This window comes from Felis catus, chromosome A1 (assembly GCF_018350175.1).
Source record: "Felis catus isolate Fca126 chromosome A1, F.catus_Fca126_mat1.0, whole genome shotgun sequence".
NCBI lineage: Eukaryota > Metazoa > Chordata > Mammalia > Carnivora > Felidae > Felis > Felis catus.
The window spans coordinates 188,283,687-188,303,396 of record NC_058368.1 but is presented as its reverse complement, the minus strand read 5'-3'; the positions used below and the strand labels follow the sequence as shown (position 1 = coordinate 188,303,396).

Below are 19,710 nucleotides of genomic sequence, written 5' to 3'. Positions count from 1 at the left end.
AACGAATAAGAATGCTGCTGTGTTTTAATTTAGAAATATCCATGCAAGCCACGCTTGTTAGCTTTTTTTATTTTTAATTCAAACTAATGAAAAATTGAAAGGAAATGAGATGTTCCATGAGATTTAGCCAGACACTGAATAGGTCTTGTGGAATCTGACTGCAAAATTAGTTATGGAGAGCTTTTGGCAAAAACCACTCCTGAGATTAAAACACTGCCTGCCTGTTCCTAAAAGGTGGTGGTCCACACTGTGAGGCCCCTGGGGAACCGTTGCAAGGGCCACTGTTCTTGCCCCATTCCCATTACCTAGGAGATGAAATTTTTAAAACAAGTTGAACTGTAGTATGAGCTGTGCTCAGTTGAAGTTTCATGGCCAAACCAGCAAGAATTAAACAGTGAAGATAGAAGAAAACTTTTTAATTGTATTTATTTATTATGAGAGAGAAGAGAATGAGAGAGAAAGAGCAAGTGGGGAAGGGGCAGAGAGAGAGAGGGAGAGAATCCCTTGCAGGTTCTTTGTGCTATCAGCATGAGGTCCAACATGGGGCCCAACATGGGGCTTGATCTCTTGGAACTGTGAGTTTATGACCTGAGCCCAAATCAGGAGTCTGATACTTAACCAACTGAGCCACCTGACACTTAACCACTGAGCCTGCTTCAGTGAAGACAGAAAAATTTTAAATTAGATTCTGATGTTATTTGTGTATATAGGTGGTAGATGTGTATGCATGGGTGTTGAGATATATGGAAATGGTGCACAATTTGTGAATTAGAAACCATGAGAAAAGCAATCATTGGTTGTAATGCCTTTCTTGCAGGGGGCTGAGTGTTTCACATGAATTTGTTTATCTTCAAAAGCTGAAACTATTTTGTGTCACGAACTCTCATCCTCTGAATGTCTAGACTTAGCCTTACCGTGGTCCCTTTGCACAAGCAGAGGGAAGACATTTGAGCTTTCCTCATAGTCTCTTATTTCTAGCTGATGGGTAGTTTAGTAGAATTCCATGTTAAGGCAGCAAGAGCTTGTCTGGTGAAGCCAGTTACTTTTGTTTTGTTATTTAGATTTCATACATTATTCTGGCTTGCCAGCCATCTTGAAAATGGGTAGAAGAACGAACACCGATTATTCCTCATTGCTAGCAGGCCTTAGAGCGGTAGTGCACAATGCTGTAGCCACACTGAGCTTCTCTCAGTTCCTGAGCATCTAAGCTATTTCCTGACTCAGGGCCTTTGTGGGACTGTTCCCTCCCTGAGAAGGCCCCGGTGTGTTTTTTCTGCCTTCTTTTCTTGGCTAACTTCTCAGGTTTCAATTTAAATATCGCTTCTACAGAAAAGACTTCCCTGACTCTGTATACTCTTCCCCCCCCCCCCCCCCCCCCCACCCCGGCTGTCTACACCGCGTTCCTCCTCGATTGTGCTCCCTTAGAGCACCCTGCTCTTCCGTCAGTTGTGACTCTATGTGCCTATTTGGTTGTGTATTGCTGTCTCCCACCACACTGTAAAGGCAGGGACGGTTTCTGTCTGGTCCCCACTGCTTCCCCAGCATTTAGCAGAGTGCCAGGTATATAGATGCTCATAGTTGTTGAATGAATAAAAATTCTGCGAACAGGAGGTTAGTAATATCTAGGAAAGCTTCATTTTAGAGATGGAAATACGTTAGAGGTCACATGAACCTAATCCTTGCAGACATCAGATCCATATTAATCCATAGCACGTTGGTTATTTTCATTCTCTTCTACAAGTGCGCCACAGCTTATATATTCTTCTGGAAATTGGCATTTGGTTTGTTTCCAATTTCTTGCTATAATAATGCAGCTATCAATATTCCCATATATGCTTCTTTGTGCACTTTTGCAACAATTTCACTAGAGCTTATGCATAGGAATGGAACTTTAGGTAATAGGATGTGCAAATCCTTATGTTTACAGGATCACTCCACTGATTCCCAGAGTAGCTGTCCCAGTCACCACCCACAGCAGCTGCATCCGAGCGTTCCTGTTGCTCCACTTTCTTGGCAAGGTTTGATTTGAACAGATTTCCTAACATTTGCTAATCTTGTGGGTGCAAAATGGCAGTTTGAATTTTCATGAGTCCAATCTGTTTAGGCCAGAGGTTGCAAACCGGTTGTGCATGGCTGCATGAAGCCTGCGGTCTGCATGCCATCCATGGATGTGTTTTGTTTGACCAAAGGGTAGTTTTTGAACCAAAAAATTGAATTAGTTGCCAACATTTGAATATCGGAAGCTTTCACCAAAGAATCCAGACTTCTGTTTTCTCCTTGGGGGAAAAATGGGAAGACATCCCTCCAGAGGGCCCATATTCACACATGACGACAACTGGCAGTATTTGAGAATCAGTTGCCTCTGCTTGTCGTGCAAGCGATATGCTTTGCAATTGGCCGGGGTCCTAGAGCCAACTTATATCTTGTGGTTATCTTCGCTTTCTGGCCTCTGTAGTCTTTTAAATTGTCTGCCCTGTTTTGAGCCTTCGTAAAATAGAGAAAAGCTTTAGAAGTGGGGTGGTGATGGATGGGTAGCCCATCCACTCAAGTCAGACCAGGAATTGCCCTACACGACCGCACTGGACACACGGCTCCAGATAAAGACTAGAACAGTTGCTGAGTTTAGGGCCACGTCTTCCCTAAAGCCTCATTCCATTCATCTCCCTGTGCCATGTGTTGTCCCCTTCTCCAACCCCTTCCTCAGATGTGATCTTCCTTGACTGAACTTCCCAAGCCCCTTTGTCTGTACTCCTCTTGAGACACCTATTTATTTTCACTATGTATTATGGTTAATTTGTGTACTTGCCCCCTTTTCTCTCTTTCACTAAAAGCCCCATAAGGTTTAGGACCATGTATTTATATGTCTGTCCTTTTAATGTTTTTTTTTGTTTACTTTTGGTCCTTCATGGAACGTTGAAGTGGTAGCTTGCACAGGGAAGTTTTCTTTGTTTGTTTCAACACATACTTTCTAAGTGCTCTTATGCCAGGCATTGTGCTGGGCACTAGGACCAAGAGATACCAACACTGCCTTTAAGGTCTTACAGAATCCTGGGAGAAAGGACCGCACTTTCTTCCTTCCTTCCTTCCTTCCTTCCTTCCTTCCTCCCTTCCTTCCTTCCTCCCTTCTTCTCTCCTTCCCTCCCTCCCATCCTTCCTTCAAACAACAAATTATGTTGAATGCTTACTATGGGCCAGACACTGCACTAACTGTTGGGAAGAAAAGCAGACAAGATCCTTGCCTCATGGAGCTCACAGACTAGTGAGGGCACAGAGGCTCACCTGCCTATAAGTCAAGAACCTGGCTTAGCCTGGGAGTCAGGCCTGGGAGACAAGGGAAGACCTGAGCTGATTTGAATGAGGAGAAGAGGCTAACCAGATGAGTTTCCAGCAGTGACAGCCTCCCCACAAGAACATGTCCCTCTCAGAGGGCCTCCTTCACCTATCTCCAGAAAAGGAGAAGAAGAAACACAGGAAGAAGCGCCTGGTGCACAGCCCCAACTCCTACTCCATGGATGGGAAGTGCCCAGGACGCTACAAAATCACCACCATCTTTAGCCAGGCACAAACACTAGTTTTGTGTGTTGGCTGCTCCATTTTCCTTGGCCAGCCTACAGGAGGAAAAGCAAGGCTCACAGAAGGATGCTCCTTCAGACGGAAGCAGCACTAAAAGCACCTTGACTCAAGATGAGTGGGAAACTATCCCAATAAACACATTTTGGATTTAAAAAGAAAAAGAGAGACAGAGAGAGAGAGAGAGAGACAGAGAAGCTAACCAGATGAAGTGGGGAGGTGGAAAGGAATATTTGTTCCATGTCCGTGCAGAAGAGTTAGCTTATAAGAAGAGTTGGTTATGGTAAGCAGGAGGCTGTCAGACGAGGGAGCAGAGTCAGTGTGTCTGGAATCTAGAGGGTTGGGCACAGGAGAGTGGGAGATGAAGCGAGAGATATAGGTAAGGGCCAGACCCCAAATAGCAACGAGTACAATCAAGTGTTTAGGTGCTAACATAAAGGTGCATGCAATTGAGGTACTCAGTTGTTGATCGAATTAATGCACAGGTAAGGGAATATAGGGATGACTATTCTAGAAACTTAGCATCTAATAGAGGAGATAGGATGTCAGATAGACAGGTTGCTGTTGTTGTTTAATCAGTAGGGGGCAGAATGAATGTTGAACATTTCAGAGACATAGAAATTCTGCATTAGCTACAATGAGAAGAATCCTGTGAGCCTAGAGATTTATTAAAGATGGATGGCTCTTTGCCCTCACACCTGACTGGAAAAGAAATGGCCTTCCCCAGGCTTCCATAGTCCCTGAAAAGAGGAGGATTGTTGCCTGCGGAGGATTAGCTGAAATAGGTCCATAATGAGCCAGCCCTAAGTCATTGACAGCACTTGGCATTTAACTGTAAGGAGCAGGTCTTATTTCCTAAGCTCTTGCCTTGCTAGTGTACCTCAAGGCTTCTCAGGCGAACAATCCTAATAAGTAGATTTTTTTTTCCTCCTTCTACCGCACTGAGGCTGCCTGAAAGCTTCCTGCCCCTGAGTTGATATTCTAGGCCATGCCAGTGGCAGAACTTTCTCAGGCACACAATTGAAATCTAAAGCATCCTTGGGGAAAGCTCCCCTTTGACCCAATGCTACTCTTTAGACCGGAGGAACTTTTTTTCTCAAGGGGTTTATTATAACTGATTCCTGAAAATTATAGCCAAGTGTAAGACCCTGCCAGCCTGTGGCTGGTTTGTGTGTTTGTTTGTTCTGTTGTTGTTAATTTATCATGTATTAAGAAAAGGAGCCTCCTGTCGCCCTGGGCTTAGTACCACCCACCTCTGTCCTTTTGCTTACTCTGTACTTTCACAAGGAATGTCCTCCCTCCTTCCAAGGGCTGTGTCTTCCATAAAGCCTTCCCCAGTAATGCCAGATCACATAATGCATCTCCTTCCTGACCTGCTCACAACTCTTACCAACGACTCGTACATATTGGTACTTGATTATATTATTTATTTATGCACTTTATGTGTATGTGTCTTGGGTCTTCAACAAGGTTACAACTTGGCAGTAGGCCAATAAGTATTTGCTGAATGTATTAATGGCATATAAAACTCAAGGACCAGGACTGCGTTATGCCCTTCTTTGCTCGCCCCTACTATACTGAGTCTGTTGATGGGATCATAAGAAATATTCAGTAAATATTTTTGAAGCAAATTAAATAATAGAATTTAGACTGGAAGGTAATATATCACAGTGATTAAGAGCATAGAATACTATGGGGCGCATGGGTGGCTCAGTCAGTTGAGCGTCCGACTTCGGCTCAGGTCATGATCTCGCAGTCTGTGAGTTCAAGCCCCACATAGGGCTTCTGTGCTGACAGCTCAGAGCCTGGAGCCTGCTTCATATTCTGTGTCTCCTTCTCTTTCTGCCCCTCTCCCACTCATGCTCTCTCTCTCTCGCTCTCTCAAAAGTAAATAAACTTAAAAAAAAAGGCATAGAATACTGAATCACATAGCTCTGAGCTATCAGCTAAGGACTTGGATGAGTTCAGTGATTTCTTCAAGCCTCAATTTCCTTATATGTCAAATGAGGATTGTAGCAGTGTCTACTTAAAAAGGTATCACTGGTTGGGCACCTGCGTGGCTCAATCAGTTAAGCATCTGCCTCTTGATTTTGGCTCAGGTCATGATCTCATGGTTTGTGGGATTGAGACCCACATCAGGTTCTGTGCTGATAGTGTGCAGCTTGCTTGGTATTCTCTCACTTCCTCTCTCTGCCCCTCCCCGACTCATGCTCCCTCTCTCTCTAAACAAGTTTTTAAAAAACTAAAAAAAAAAAAAAAAAGAAAAAGAAAAAGAAATCATTGGAGATTGAATATAATAATGCATACAAACAAGACTAACCTGAGGCTAAAATGAGCCTCAAAGTGGGCTGAGAACAATTTAACTGCACAGGGATGTTGAGGGTTTGACTGGAGCTTTGAGATTGAAAAGGGAAGCAAAGAATTGGACTGCTTTGTTGGAGCTTAGCATCGACCTCAAAATGCAAGGCTTCCAGGGAACATTCTAAGTTGAGTGACCCATAAAATAGTGTAGGGACACGAGAAAGTAACCAAGCAAAATGGAGCAGACTGGTGTTTCCAAATTCACACCCCCCATACCATGCCAAGGCAGTTATTTCCTTCTCATTCCTTTTCCACCCTCAGACAGAAAAGTTTGATGGCATTTTCATTTATAAGTTTGGTGGTCCTTGTTCAGCTGCACTTGAACTCTTGCTAATCTCCTTCTCTGCGGAGGAGAGGCTTCACCTCAGGCTGCAATCTTTTGTATATTTTAGCTAGAATTCAGTGTCACTGTTCTGCTACTTATTTTTATGATTATCTTTTAAGTTGAGTAATACTGGATTTTCCACTAATAGTAATATAAAGTTCCTTTTCACATTTACTTTTAGGAAAAAAAAGAAAGAGATAATTAAAAATTAAGTAAATATTAGTCTAAGAGGTCCACACTTAAATAAAATAACAGGAAGGAGTTCTAGACCAGTTCTGCTCTTCAGGAGTTATGCAACCTCGGGAATGCACGTCACTTGCCCAAGCCTCCCTTTTTCTGGTCTATAAAGTGAATGAGTTGGACAAGAGAGAATCGCTGTGGTTCTTCTCACTTGTATGTTCAAGCATTTGGTTGGGGAAGGTGCCTGAAAATCCTCCTTGATGGTGGAGGGCTGACTTGGTTTGGAAGAATTTGCTTTGCAGGGAGGTGGGGATTGGTAAGGCTGAACAGATGCACCATGCCAGGGACACGCGGGGTGTATTTATTCTCTGGCTATATTTATTCATGTGCACCAGCCCCAAGTTTGCCATCTTATTTTAGGACTGAAAATGTTCGTTTCAGACACCCAAACTTGGAATTGGCAAGTAAAATTATACCAACATGTGGCCAACTGAACTTCCTTATTTCCCCAGATTTCCTTTCTTTGTGACCTTGGAAAAAATAATGTTTTCACCCCTCTTAAAGAAATGGCCCTAGGTGGGCCCTGTTCTCTAGTTTCTATTATGCCAATAGCTATCACTTACCAAGCTTTTAGCATGTACTAGGCACTCGGCAAAACACATTAAGCATTTCATATTGCTAATCTTGCAACAATTTGAAGTGGGAGATATTGCTATTATCTCGTTTTACAATGAGGAAACTGGGGCCCAGAGAGTTTAAGTGAATTGCTCAACGTCACATAACTCATAAGAGACAGAAATGGGATTCAAATACAGGTCTGTTGGGTTCCAAGACCCATGCTCGGAAACCATTATGTTATACATTGTTAGCATTTTCTATATAAGATTTTTTTAAATCTTAAAATGAAAACCTGTGAGTTAAGGATCTAAAATTGAGGGTTTCTGTTTTGTAAAGAGACCTAAATGTATTCAAGAAATGTTAACAGAATGGAATACTATCAGGTTATTAAAATCACAAGTGTGTGGACCACGTGAATGTAAGAAAGTGTTCATGTGAAATACCACTTATGAGAAACCACTGCAAAGGGGAATGTATATACTGATCACAGTGCTGTGCAAGTCATCTTAATAAATATTGTCGAAGACTGCACAGAATTTGAAGGATGTGGATAGTTCAGAGTTCAATGTCATTTAGGCTCTTTTTTTCTCTGCAAGGTTACCTAACGCTTAAATGTAGAGGACTGAGGACTGAGGACTGAGGAAGCGTTTTTTTAAGGGTGTAAGCCAGGAATAATTTTTAAAGGAGCCTGACTGCAGTTAGAACCCTGGACTAGCACATTATTGGCCTACCTGAAGTATCTAGTGAGCAGGTCGTTATTGCTTATTGCTTGGGACCAGACTGAATTAAAAATCTCTCCTGAACTCAGTCCTTTATTGTCCTTAATCCACTTCATTGGATCATTATTTGGAGAGAGGCTTCTTCTTACCAGAACTTCATAAATGTTTTGGGTGACTGACCTCAAAAAAAATGTACATCTGCACGTGTATTGAATACCTCGCCAACGATTCCAGTGGACCCATGAGCCCCTGGGCATACATCTGCTAAAAAACCTCTTCTGAAGTCCCAGCTTGGATGGTTGGAATCAAGTTGAGGTGAACCTGAAAGGGTCTGGTTTCATGGCAGGAAAGCAGAAATGTGCATCCTGGTGGTCTCTTACATTGGTGTTGTGTCTTTCACGACTGTTTCATGTTCATGACCACCTTCCAGGCTGGACAGAGCAAATGATGCTGTGGTTTTAAGAACACTGATTTGGGAAGTGGTTGCCAGGATTAAAATGCCAATCTTATTATTTATTACCTATGTAAAACTTGGCATACTACTTAATTTTTTGAACCTCTGTCTCTACCGTAAAGTGGAGATAATGCTAATGACGAGGAGGAGGAGGACGTTGATAGCACTGAATAGTTGTGAACCTTCGGTAATATATGTCATGTAAGCTCTTAGTACAGTGAAAACAGAGAAAAACAGAAAAAAAAGCAGAGAAAACCCTAAGTAAACAACTTGCTTGAGAAAACATAACTAGTGGGGCGCCTGAGTGGCTCAGTCGGTTAAGTGTCCAACTCTTGATTTTGGCTCAGGTCATGGTCTCATGGTCTGTGAGTTCAAGCCCCACATTGGGCTCTGCACTGATAGTGTGGAGACCCTCTGTCTCCTCTCTCTCTGCCCCTCCCCCACTTGCTCTCTGTCTCTCTGTCTCAAAATAAATAAAAATTAACTTTAAAAAAAAGATAATACAACTAGCAATGAGCACGGTTGAGCCTCTATCCCAAATGCTTCCAGTTCACCTATCCTTATGACTTATGATAAATTTTAATGCATTCATGCATTATCTATCTACTGTATGTAATGAAGTAGCTATATATAACTATATATACTTTTTCCTTTTTTTCTTTCATATAAACTAATTACCTTTTCAGAGAAATTAGTGAAATGGCTCAAAAAGTATTCTGTCAATAAATCTTATTTCACACAACATTAAAGATTTGTTCTTAAGACATACTTGTAAAATTTTGTCATTTAAATCAAAGGCTTCCTCAGCTAAAGCTTGCTAGTGATTTATGCGAAATTGCCAGTGGTTAATTAAGGCCGATGTCTGCAGCTACCCCCTTGTTCTCTCCAAGGGCCTGCTTCTCTGACACTGTCCCCCAGGGGCCCTGCAGTGTATCTCCCCCACCCCTGTCTTTCAGATCTCAGCTCAAAAGTTACTTCCTCCTCTTCCCTAATCCCCACCCTGGCCCCTTGTCCACCCCCAACTAAGTAGCAGTTTCTCTGCTGTAAATTCTCCTTTATTGTACTTACTTCCATCTTTAATTAAACTGAGTGATTATTTGACTCATAATCTGTTTTCTCCACCAGACCATAATGACCAGGAAAGCGGGGCCCATATATTGTGCACTCACTCTTGTGCCTAACTTTTGGTTGAATAAACAAATACACAGTTTTGTTTTGGGCACTGACCCTGTCCCCAGCCCTAGGACAACAGATGCTGTTTTCCATTCTCACAGCAAACTTTCAGGCAGGGAGCATTCTATTCATCTTACACCTCAAGAAAGCAGAGGGTCAGAGGGTATAAACAACTTGCTTCAGGGCAGGTAAATGACTGAGGCCCCACCCCCTTCTGTGATTTCTGGAGCTCCAGGGACCCTTAGGCAGTGAAAGGCAGGAGTCTGCAAAACTCGGGAGGACTGGAAGTTGGATTCTTAGAGTTCTCCAACACTCCAGAGAATGGCCGTCTGCAGATAGTCAATTAGAAGAGCATCATCAAAAACCAAGTCCCCCTGACTAATGAGGTGCCCCAAATTAAGATGTCACTTATAATCTCTTTCCTCCTCCACTATCTGGATCAAAATCCCAAGGTAAAGGAATCATTTTCATTTTTTCGAAGGGAAATCTAAACGCTTGAACATTAAAAAAAAAAACCACTTGTTATGAGAGAGAGAGTTAAAACAGGTTTTGGTATTAACTTCTTAATGATTTTTGAAATATGCAGATCTTGTTGGAGCAGATGTGCCACAAATGGATGGTATCCAATGTCCTGTTAAAATCTGGGATGCCTCAGAGACTATAAAAATAAAATTCTAAACACAATTTCATTCTGGCAAAGGCTGGGTAACCATTCTGGATTGGACCAAAATATCTAATTGGCTTGGGCACAGAGGATCAATGGCATTCTCCAGTTGGTGAACTTCTTCTGTGGAGATTAAATGGAATCATGAGATTGTAATTAGCAATAATTATAGCAATAGTTTCTTCTGTTTTTTCTCTTTGCCTGTGATGGCTTTGGAATAACTTGTTCCTGAGCCTGGGAAGAGCTCTGAAAAGGAAGTTTTCCATTCAACTCTCCCAGACCCTACTTATGCTTTAGGACAAAAATGAATTGCTTTTATAGTTATTCATTTGAAAGCCTTGTTATTTCTTCTTCCTTAAACTGAAGCACCAGGTTGGGGAACCACCAAGGCCAGCTACAAGATGCAAACCAACTTCATCACCGAGGGACACAATGGGATGCGAACACTAGGGTGGGAACACTGATAATGACAAATGACACTGGATAGAGGTTCATTCCCTCGGGAAGGACAGGAATAAGAAGCTGCTGTGTACACACCCCAGACTCTTTGCACAACCTCTCTTTTGCTCTTTTCCAGCTGTGGAGGGTTGAGGTAAATTACTCTGAGGATGTCTGGAGGACATCCCCTGAGGGATACTGGTTTCACACTTTCATCTCCCATCCGATTGCTGACTTCCACACTTTTCTTCCATTCAGTAAGAGAATTCTTTGCTGAAAATATTCATCACATCATTCCTTTTGTGAGCCCATTCTTTTTTTTTTTTTTAATTTTTTTTTTCAACGTTTATTTATTTTTGGGACAGAGAGAGACAAAGCATGAACGGGGGAAGGGCAGAGAGAGAGGGAGACACAGAATCAGAAACAGGCTCCAGGCTCTGAGCCATCAGCCCAGAGCCCGACGCGGGGCTCAAACTCACAGACCGCGAGATCGTGACCTGGCTGAAGTCGGACGCTTAACCGACTGCGCCACCCAGGCGCCCCTGTGAGCCCATTCTTTAAAGAAATGTAGAATAATATGAGCCAGGCCCATGTATGGAAAATTCTAGAAATTCCTTACCCTGAGGCAAAAGGACACTCCTTGCATGGTTCTAGGCCCTACTGAGGTCTGGACACGCAGCAGACAGGGTCAGAGTGTGTTTACAGCTTATCTTGGAGCCCTCTAGAAAGAAGATCTGCCTTGTGAGATTATTATTCCTCAGAAGTAATAAGAATAATGAGCTACAATTATATAGTGATTACTGTGTGCCAGCCAGTCAATCAACAGATCTTTCTTGCATGCACATTAAGTTGCCAGCACTGTTTGAGCCACTGTGAATAAAGAAAGAACGCTGCATACCCAGCCTTACGCTTGTGCTTACATTGCATTGGGAAGCTGCATGTTTGAAGCCCCATGTTTGAAGTTCTTTGTTTTAGACAAGGAATTAGACTTGCTCAGTCATTCTGGGAATCAGAGTTAGGGAAGAGGGAGTGAAAATTACAGGGAGGTGCCCAGGGTTAGTTAGGCCAGTGGTTCTCAAATGTGGTCCTGGACCAGCAGCCACAGCAGCAGCAGCTGAGAACATGTCCTAGGTGCAAGTCCTCAGGTCCCACCACACACGTACTGAGGCAGAAATTCTGGGGGTGGGGCCCACAAGCTGTGTTTCCCCAACCCGCCACTAATTCTGGTGTGCACTAGAATTTCAGAACCATTAATTGGACATAAGGAAGAATGCTCTTCCTGGTAGAGTTTTTCAGCAGCACACTGAGCTGTCTCACTGCTGGTGGAAAAGAGTTCCCCATCACTGGGTGTATGCAAACAAGACAATTTGGACTTTAGCATTTCCCAAGCTTATTTAACAATGAAACAATTTTATAATGATGAGGTTCTGACAGGACACCAATGGGAGCTTGTAAAATATAATGCATTAAGTAGATCTCACAAAACGCTCCCGAAGGTAATAATTGCCATATAAATAAATGAAATAATTTGCCAATGAATTGCCAAAAGTTGTTTTTATACTTTATAATGTACAGACATGTTAGGCCAATAGGATAATTTTATTGATGTATTTTTAAAAATTTTTTAATGCTTATTTATTTTTGAGAGGTGGGGGGAGGGAGACAGGAGACTAGAGAATCCAAAGTAGGCTCTGTGCTGATAGCAGAGAGCCTGATGTGGGGCTCGAACTCACAAACTGAGAGATTGCTACCTGATCTGAAGTCCGACGCTCAACTAACTGACCCACCCAGATGCCCCTTAGTAATGTATTAATGTGAATGTTGCTAACACAGATATTCCCCCCTCCCAAATACCTGGTACTTATCAAGGATGGGAAAATCATATGCGCTGCTGTTCTTTCCAATCCTGGAGAATGTGCGCTAGAAGAAACTGGAAGGTAGCCAAAATTTTATTGAAATTTCTTATCCTTTCCCATGACTTTTCCAACTCCCCATCACTTCCCTCTTCTCTTCTTATCCTGGCAAGGCTCCACCTTTGTCGCCAAACCCTATAAGACCCAGTGTCTTCATCCCCCTTCCCCCACCCCAGCCTTCCCCATCTTTCCTTTCCCTCTGTTCATGCTCCTGGGAGGCCCATGTTCAGGACTTCTTAGCTCATTCCTGATCAATCCTGTACTGGTCCCTCTAAGTGCAGTGCTTCTGTCTGCTCATCAATCTGTGTAGAAGGGTTAGCATTTGTTAACGAGTTACTGGTTCATCACTGGGGGGATCTGTTTGATTTTTAATGGGAGCCTTCTAGAGCCAATGCCTGCTAGGGGGAGAGTTTTAGAAAGGCAGCCTGGGGGCAGGAGGGCATGAGATGGAGAGAATTTCTCAAGGGGGCCCCCAGAATAATTTCCTGCCTCAGAACTGTCCAGGGTTTTGTTAAAAGCACACTCCCTCCTCTCACTTGGATACATTGTGTCACATCTCTGCAAATGTGGTCTGGATCTGCCTTTTGACAGTGTCCCAGAGGAATCCTGTGCACACTCCTGTTTGAAAACCATGGGAGCCCAGTCTCCTCCACAGCTCCTATGGAGTCATCCTTCTAAGCTCAGTCAAGTCCAAACTTGACCTATCTAGCATTTTCCAGAGAGATTCGTCTCTGGAGTTCTGATTGTCTTAGGAGCTGACATTGAAGGTGAATTATAACCACTGACTTGGCCTGAATTTGATGTAGGCTGCTGGAGAGATGGGATGTGCTTGCTGTACTCCTGTTACTCCAGCAAAGTCTCAATCAGCTACCTCCTTGGGGCTATACATCTAGTTGCTTTTTTCCGAGTGAGTCCGGGGATGGGTGGGGATGATAGAGGGAAGACAGGGACACCGGAACACTTTATTCTGCTTTTCCCACAACTACTCTATGTGAAGAGATACCTATTTATGGTCACTTCTTCTCCCCCTTGATATTTTGGCCTCATTTAAACTGGGGACTAACATGATCAAGAGTCAGCCCTCTGGGTTCCTTTGCAATGATCTAAAAATAAACAAGGCCCAAAGGATCCATTCCTTCTTCCCATTAATTTGAAGGAAGGCAGATGGTGCCCAATAACCTGGTTTGAATTGCCAGTAAAGCTCGTCATCTTTTTGCTAAGCACTTGCCGTTAAATTTTAACGGATGGTGTCAGGTGGTGCTGAATGAGCTTGGAGAAAGGTTACTCTGTGCCCGTGGGGCAGGAAAGCAAGAAAGGGAGTGAGCTGGTCTCTGTACAACCTCCCTGAGGAGGAAGGTGTTTTGAGGAATGAGAACGACTGGGGAGGACTCTGAACTGTTGAGACTGAGGGGGTTGTGTGGCAGATGGGGACGAACTGGCAGGAAAGAAGCGTTTCCCAAGAAACTTGAGGACATCCCAGTTGTACGTTCGAGGGCCCAACTGCGTCTCCCTTGTCACTCCTTTCCTTACATGCTTCGTGAAGTCCATAAATGCAGGCTGCATGAGCGATGCAAACCCTTGATTGGCAGGAAGTATAAAAGGAGGAAAGAGCAAAGAAAGTAGGACCAAGAAAGGGAGGGGACATGAGCTCCCACCAGGGCTGCAAAGATAGGGGCGCCTGGCTGGCTCAGTCAACTAAGCATCAGACTTTGGTTCAGTTCAGTGAATTTGAGCCCCGCATCTGGTGCTTGGCTATGAGGGCAGAGCTTGCTTCAGATCTGCTGTCTCCCTCTCTCTCTCTGCTCCTCCCCTGCCCTGCACACTCATGCATGTGTGTGCCTTACCCTCAAAAACAAATAAACATTAAAAAAAAAAAAAAAAGGACTGCAAAGACGAAAGAAAGAGTTCTAGGCCAGGGGATGTGGGTTGTGGTCCTGACTCCAATATGATTGTCACTGAGAAAAGTGTCACCAATCACCAGGTGGAAGAAGGTGGGACCCACATTGCTTAAGGGACCTGCCTCCTTCATCTGGAACTAGAACTCAAGACTCCAAACCTTCTAGTGCTGTTTCCACAGACATCAACAAACCTGCTCCTTACTTGTGTGCTCAGTGAATGGTTTATTGATTTTTCTAACTCAAAATGGTTAATTCTGTTGATTTTTTAAAATGTCAAAATTAAATGGCTGGACTGGAAGATCAATAAGATCCTTCTCAACTCTGAAATTCTATTGTGTGTTCTATTCCATTTGTAAAGGGCCAAGTTTATTTTGTTTTGTTTTGTTAGTACTCAAAACGTTAGGGTCCCCAAACCAGGCTAACTTGCTTATGAGTACGGGAAAAGCCTGAAGAGTCAATTTCCCAGAGAAGAATCAATTGTGGCCTGGTTATTTCTGCCCCAGGAATCAGACATCTTGCTCTAATGCTGGGCCTGGGTAAATTTCACCTGCCTCTTATCTATTCCTTTTATGCCCTTCATCATTCTTTTTTTAGAGAACCACCTCTCCCTCATCTCAGGTCATGCGGTTATGGTCCAGCTGCCCAACCCCCAACCCCACCTCCCAGGGGCAGACAATGTTTAGCCAATTGGAGTATTTTACAGCCAGAGGCCACAGTATTTGATTCAAGAATGAGAATTTAAATCAACACAGCTTAATGAGACTCATCCTGGGGATTTTTGCCAAGACAATTGAGAATGAGTTTCCCTCTTTCCACAGGAGTCACTAAATTACATGAATGTAAGCCTCAAGTTTCAGATGGCCATCAGTTCTTGAAGAGAGCCTGGACCTGAGAATGAAGCAAATACAGAGGAAAACAATACTGAAAAGTGGACAAAGATGAATTCCTGGTGACACCAGTTGGCCACCTGGATCAAGCCATACCTGAAGGTAAGATCACCCCTGGAGTCTTCGGTTCAGTGGGCCACTGAATTCTCCCCTTTCACTAAAGTTTGTATTAATTGTATTTTTGTCATTTTCAATGAAAAATGTCCCAGCTAACACAGATACCTTGGTACTCAGGGCTATGTGCAGGAAGGGGGAAGAAAAGAACATCCGTAATGTGTTGAGCAAATACAGTGAGCAATAAGGTTTGGATAATCCAGCCAGCAGCAGAGAGCAGGCTTTGGCAATACTACGTTGTCAGAGCTAAAATCCAACTGACCAGTTTATGCCTGATCTATTACAGTCATAGAGGCATTATGGCACAGTGTGGGCTGGAAAAGCAGAGTCCTCAACTCTGAGAAGCTGAAGAAGGCACATTCCTGGGATTTCCCCAGATCCACTGATTCAGAATCTGGGAGGAGAGGCCTGGGATCTGCTTTCTTAAAAGACTCTCAGGGTACACACTGAAGTTTGAAATCCACTGCCATAGCAACGAGAGATCAGACTTTGACATTAGAAGGCCTGGATTTGAATGTGGCCTCTACCACTTACTACCTGTCTGCCGTTGGGCTAGTGACCTAGCCTCCTTTCAGCCTTTGTTTTCCTATCAGTAAAATGGGAATAATAATATCTCATAGAGCAGTGAGGACAAATGAGGTAAGGGGTGCATATAAAGCATTTGTTCAACTCAGTGTTTTTCTATCAGAAGTATCTAGGTATTGTTATTACTAAAATCTAAAACTAAGAGAAGGGAGCATGCCTAGGAAGTGTCACAAGGACAGATACACATTAGTTTGAATGATGTTGCTCCCCAGAGTACAGGACATAACACCCATAGTGGTTAAGACTGGAGGTTCCTAAGTCAAAGTGCCTGAATCAAATTCTGGTTCTGCCACTTAACCAGCTGTGTGTTCTCCTGCTCCACTACCTGGTGCCTCAGTTTTCTCATCTGCAGAATGGGATTAAGAGGAGTACTTCACTCGCAGCGTTTGGTAATGATTAAATAAGATAATGAACGCAAAGGCCACAAACGACGCTTACCAGTTTTATCAGGATCGGTTTCCCCTTTTCCAATTACAGTCCTGCTTTTCCCTTCTGCTTCACCCACATCACCTTATTCCTCTGGTACCCTCTCCCACTGGCTCTTGCCTCTGATATTGAATGAAGAAATTAGATTCAGAACTCCTAGCTCTTGACTTGAGCTGAAACCCCCTAAAGAGGGCTCTGGCGGGGAGGTGATGGAGGAACTGCTTTGTGCTGGCGTTCGGGGGTGGGGGTGGGGGGGTGGCTGGCTCCTGTGCTGACAACCTACAGGTTAGCAGAAATGTCTGGAACTTCAAACTGACATTTGCAAAGTGTCAAAGCTCTGGGCATCTCCTCCCTGATCAAGCCCTGGGAAAGCTTAGGGCCTGATGTATTAATTATGCAAATGAAGAACAGGTTGCTGTCTTTGGGCTGGACGTCATTCTGATGGATGTGACACGCTAGTCCTGCCTGCAAGTTCTGTGTAGGCATTGAACATTCAAAGATCTGTTCAATACAACTTTTCAGTGGAAAAACAAAGTCTAGCAAGCTATATAGTGAGAAAATCACTTCAGGAGCAAAATGACCGTGTGGCTGTGCCGTAAAAGTGCTGGAAGAGATGTCTAAACCTGAAATCCAAGTTGGGCCTCATCTTCCTCACCTGTTAAATAAGATGATCTTGAATGTTTGTTTGTTTGTTTGTTTGTTTGTTTGTTTGTTTGTTTTACCTCGGCTATTTAAGATTCTTAGATTCCACATTCTGTAATGTTATTCCGAGTTGCTCCTCTTAGGAAGTCTCTCCATCCCTCTAAATTTCCAGCAGGATGGGTGACATCTGCAGTTGAAACCAGGCCATGTGGTCGAACAGTTGGCAAATGGAAGTTATTCTCTTCTCACTAGAATGGGTGCAGGGTTGCATATTAATTTACAATTACTCATAAAGTAGACAGCAAAGGCCTCTCTTTTGTCAACACTTGGACATACAAATTAGGTAATATTGAATAGGCAATGAATATTTCATTTCCACCTTGCCTCCTGGTGCCAATCACCTTCAATGAGACTAGATTAGCATCAGAAGTGACTCACACTTGGTTAGGTATCCAAGTCTGGCCTCTGAGACTGGCTGCATTTTGGCCTCAGTTTGTGAGCCAGATTCTCTCACTGACTATGCAAGGGCAGAAGCAGAATCACATAAGCCCCCTTCCAGTTTATGCTGGGTATGAACTTCAGGGTTTCAAAGTAATCTTTGGTTCTGACGGCATGGCAGAACAGATTCATTGAAAGGCTGAATGAAAAAAAAGAATTTTATAAAATTTTGACATGAAAGGCAGAAAAAAATTCCTCTGGTGCAAGGAATGAAGAAAGAAATCAAAGCCAGGACTTGTGATGGAGGGCTGGCATTTCAGCAAAGTTTCTGACCCAGATAGAGGCCGTAAGAGCTGGCGGTTGGGGGCCTGATGGTTGCTAGATTTACAGGAGATGTGGCCTCAAGCCCTTGCCCGGCAGGGAAACCAAAACTGAGCTTCAGCATAAAGCTGTGAGCCTTGACAAGTTACAATGTCTATAAAATGGCAACTATGAAAACTCCACATTTGAGTCTAGGAAAGAAGCAAGAAATCTTGCCACCTGTCTAAAGCCCGGGTTTAAAGAAGAAAATTAAGTTATGTCCAAGACATGAGAATCCCAAGTCTGTGCCACATATGGGAAGGGTATCTACATGTGTACTCCTGCCAAGTGAGCACAAGCTGTTCAGGTCAACCGAACCCTTAGAATAAAATAGAAGCAATTGTAAAACTTGGGACACAAACAGGCACACAGGCACACTCCTACAAGGAAGTTAGCCACCATGAGTGAGAGTCATTGGATGCAGCAAAGATTAATGAACACCCTAAGATTCAGAAATAATAGAAGTATCGGGGCGCCTGGGTGGCTCAGTCGGTTAAGCACTTGACTCTTGATCTCAGCTCAGGTTTTGATCTCAGGGTCGTGAGTTCAAGCCCTGTGTTGGGCTCCACCAAAAAAAAAAAAAAAAAGAAAGAAAGAAAAAGAAGTAATACAAGTATGTTTAAGAGACTATAAAATAAGTATATCTGAAGCTATTAAAGATATGAGAGAAGGAATAGAATGGCAAAGGAAGCAGCTGAGTTTGAAGAAGCATACAAATATAGCTCATACATAGATTGACCAACGTCATGGTTTGCCTAGGACTGAGGGATTTCCCAGGACGCAAGCTTTCTAGTGCTAAAACAGAGTCTCAGGCAAGCCAGGATAGTTGCTTACCCAATATCAACTGGTAATTGAAAAAACATTAATAAAGGAACTATTCAGAAATTTATGGACAGGGTTTAGGCAACCCATTGGGGAAGAATGCAGCACTCTGAACCCAAGAATAATTGGGGGCTATTACCATCCCTAAGCCTGAAGGGGCAAGGAGAGGGTGTGGTTACCAAAACCCAGAGAAAGCTCCAAGGAGCATGCTGCCTGATAGGAGCCTTTCGCAGAGGGAAACACGTCAGTGTCCTTCCACCATCTCTTTGAGCTCATATTGGGGCCTCTCATTGGCTAAACTCCGCTGGAAGCCAAAAGACCAGGGAGCCCGTTGACCTAGGCAATACAGGTCAGCCTCTTGAGACAAAGAGCAAGATAAAGTGGGTGCAGAATGGATCTTGAGGGGCAAATGAAAAATAAGCAGGAAAAATGCACAACTCAGCTGATCCTCTGGAAACATGTACATGAAGCATCATCCCACACTGAAGCAGGTCACACAACATCAGAATTAGCAGAAAGACCACCAGGACAACGGTTATAAATGCTGCGCCCAGGTGACGATCTGTTATTCATAATCAGTGTGACTTTGTGGAAGTCTTTCTTTACGTCAAACCACTCATCTATTAATAAATTATGGAATCTTTCTAGAAGGGTTCTCAACCTGGATGTCCACGGATCAAATCCTATTTGCAGTGTTGTTTGGCCTATACAATGGTTTTAAATTAATTGGAATGACCCAACAACACTGAAAAGATCAAGAGAATTCACATATTCTTGATGTCTAGCTGTCCTTGTGCTTTCGATGGGCAACAATTGTCTGAAGGAACTAGTTTGGGCAGTCCCCATCTTGTTCCATTTCCCCACGGGCCCCACCCGGCCCATTTCCCTCACTTAGACGACCTGTCTGTTCCCCATAGGAATCTGAATGTGAAAACTTTGAATGAGCTCTGTCAGTTTTCAGGTTTAACAACCTGTGACATTTAAGTCAGGCTGTATTTTTTGCGTATGAACATAGGCTTTCTGAAGTTTCTAATCTAGGTAGATTCGGAAGTTGGCAGGTGTTTATTTTTGCGTATCTTCCTGTACATCTTAAACACAGAGCATATGCAGTTTTACGAACATA

At 43.3% G+C, this 19,710-nt stretch overlaps 1 protein-coding gene across 1 annotated transcript; it reads left to right on the top strand.

Moving 5' to 3' along the window:
- The first annotated feature begins 3,394 nt into the window (after positions 1–3,394).
- On the top strand, positions 3,395–3,667 carry LOC109492996 (40S ribosomal protein S27-like). The gene has a single exon (XM_019814310.3). It carries the CDS (start codon positions 3,413–3,415, stop codon positions 3,665–3,667), a length of 255 nt encoding a protein of 84 aa, XP_019669869.2. The 5' UTR covers positions 3,395–3,412.
- Positions 3,668–19,710: the final 16,043 nt, after the last annotated feature.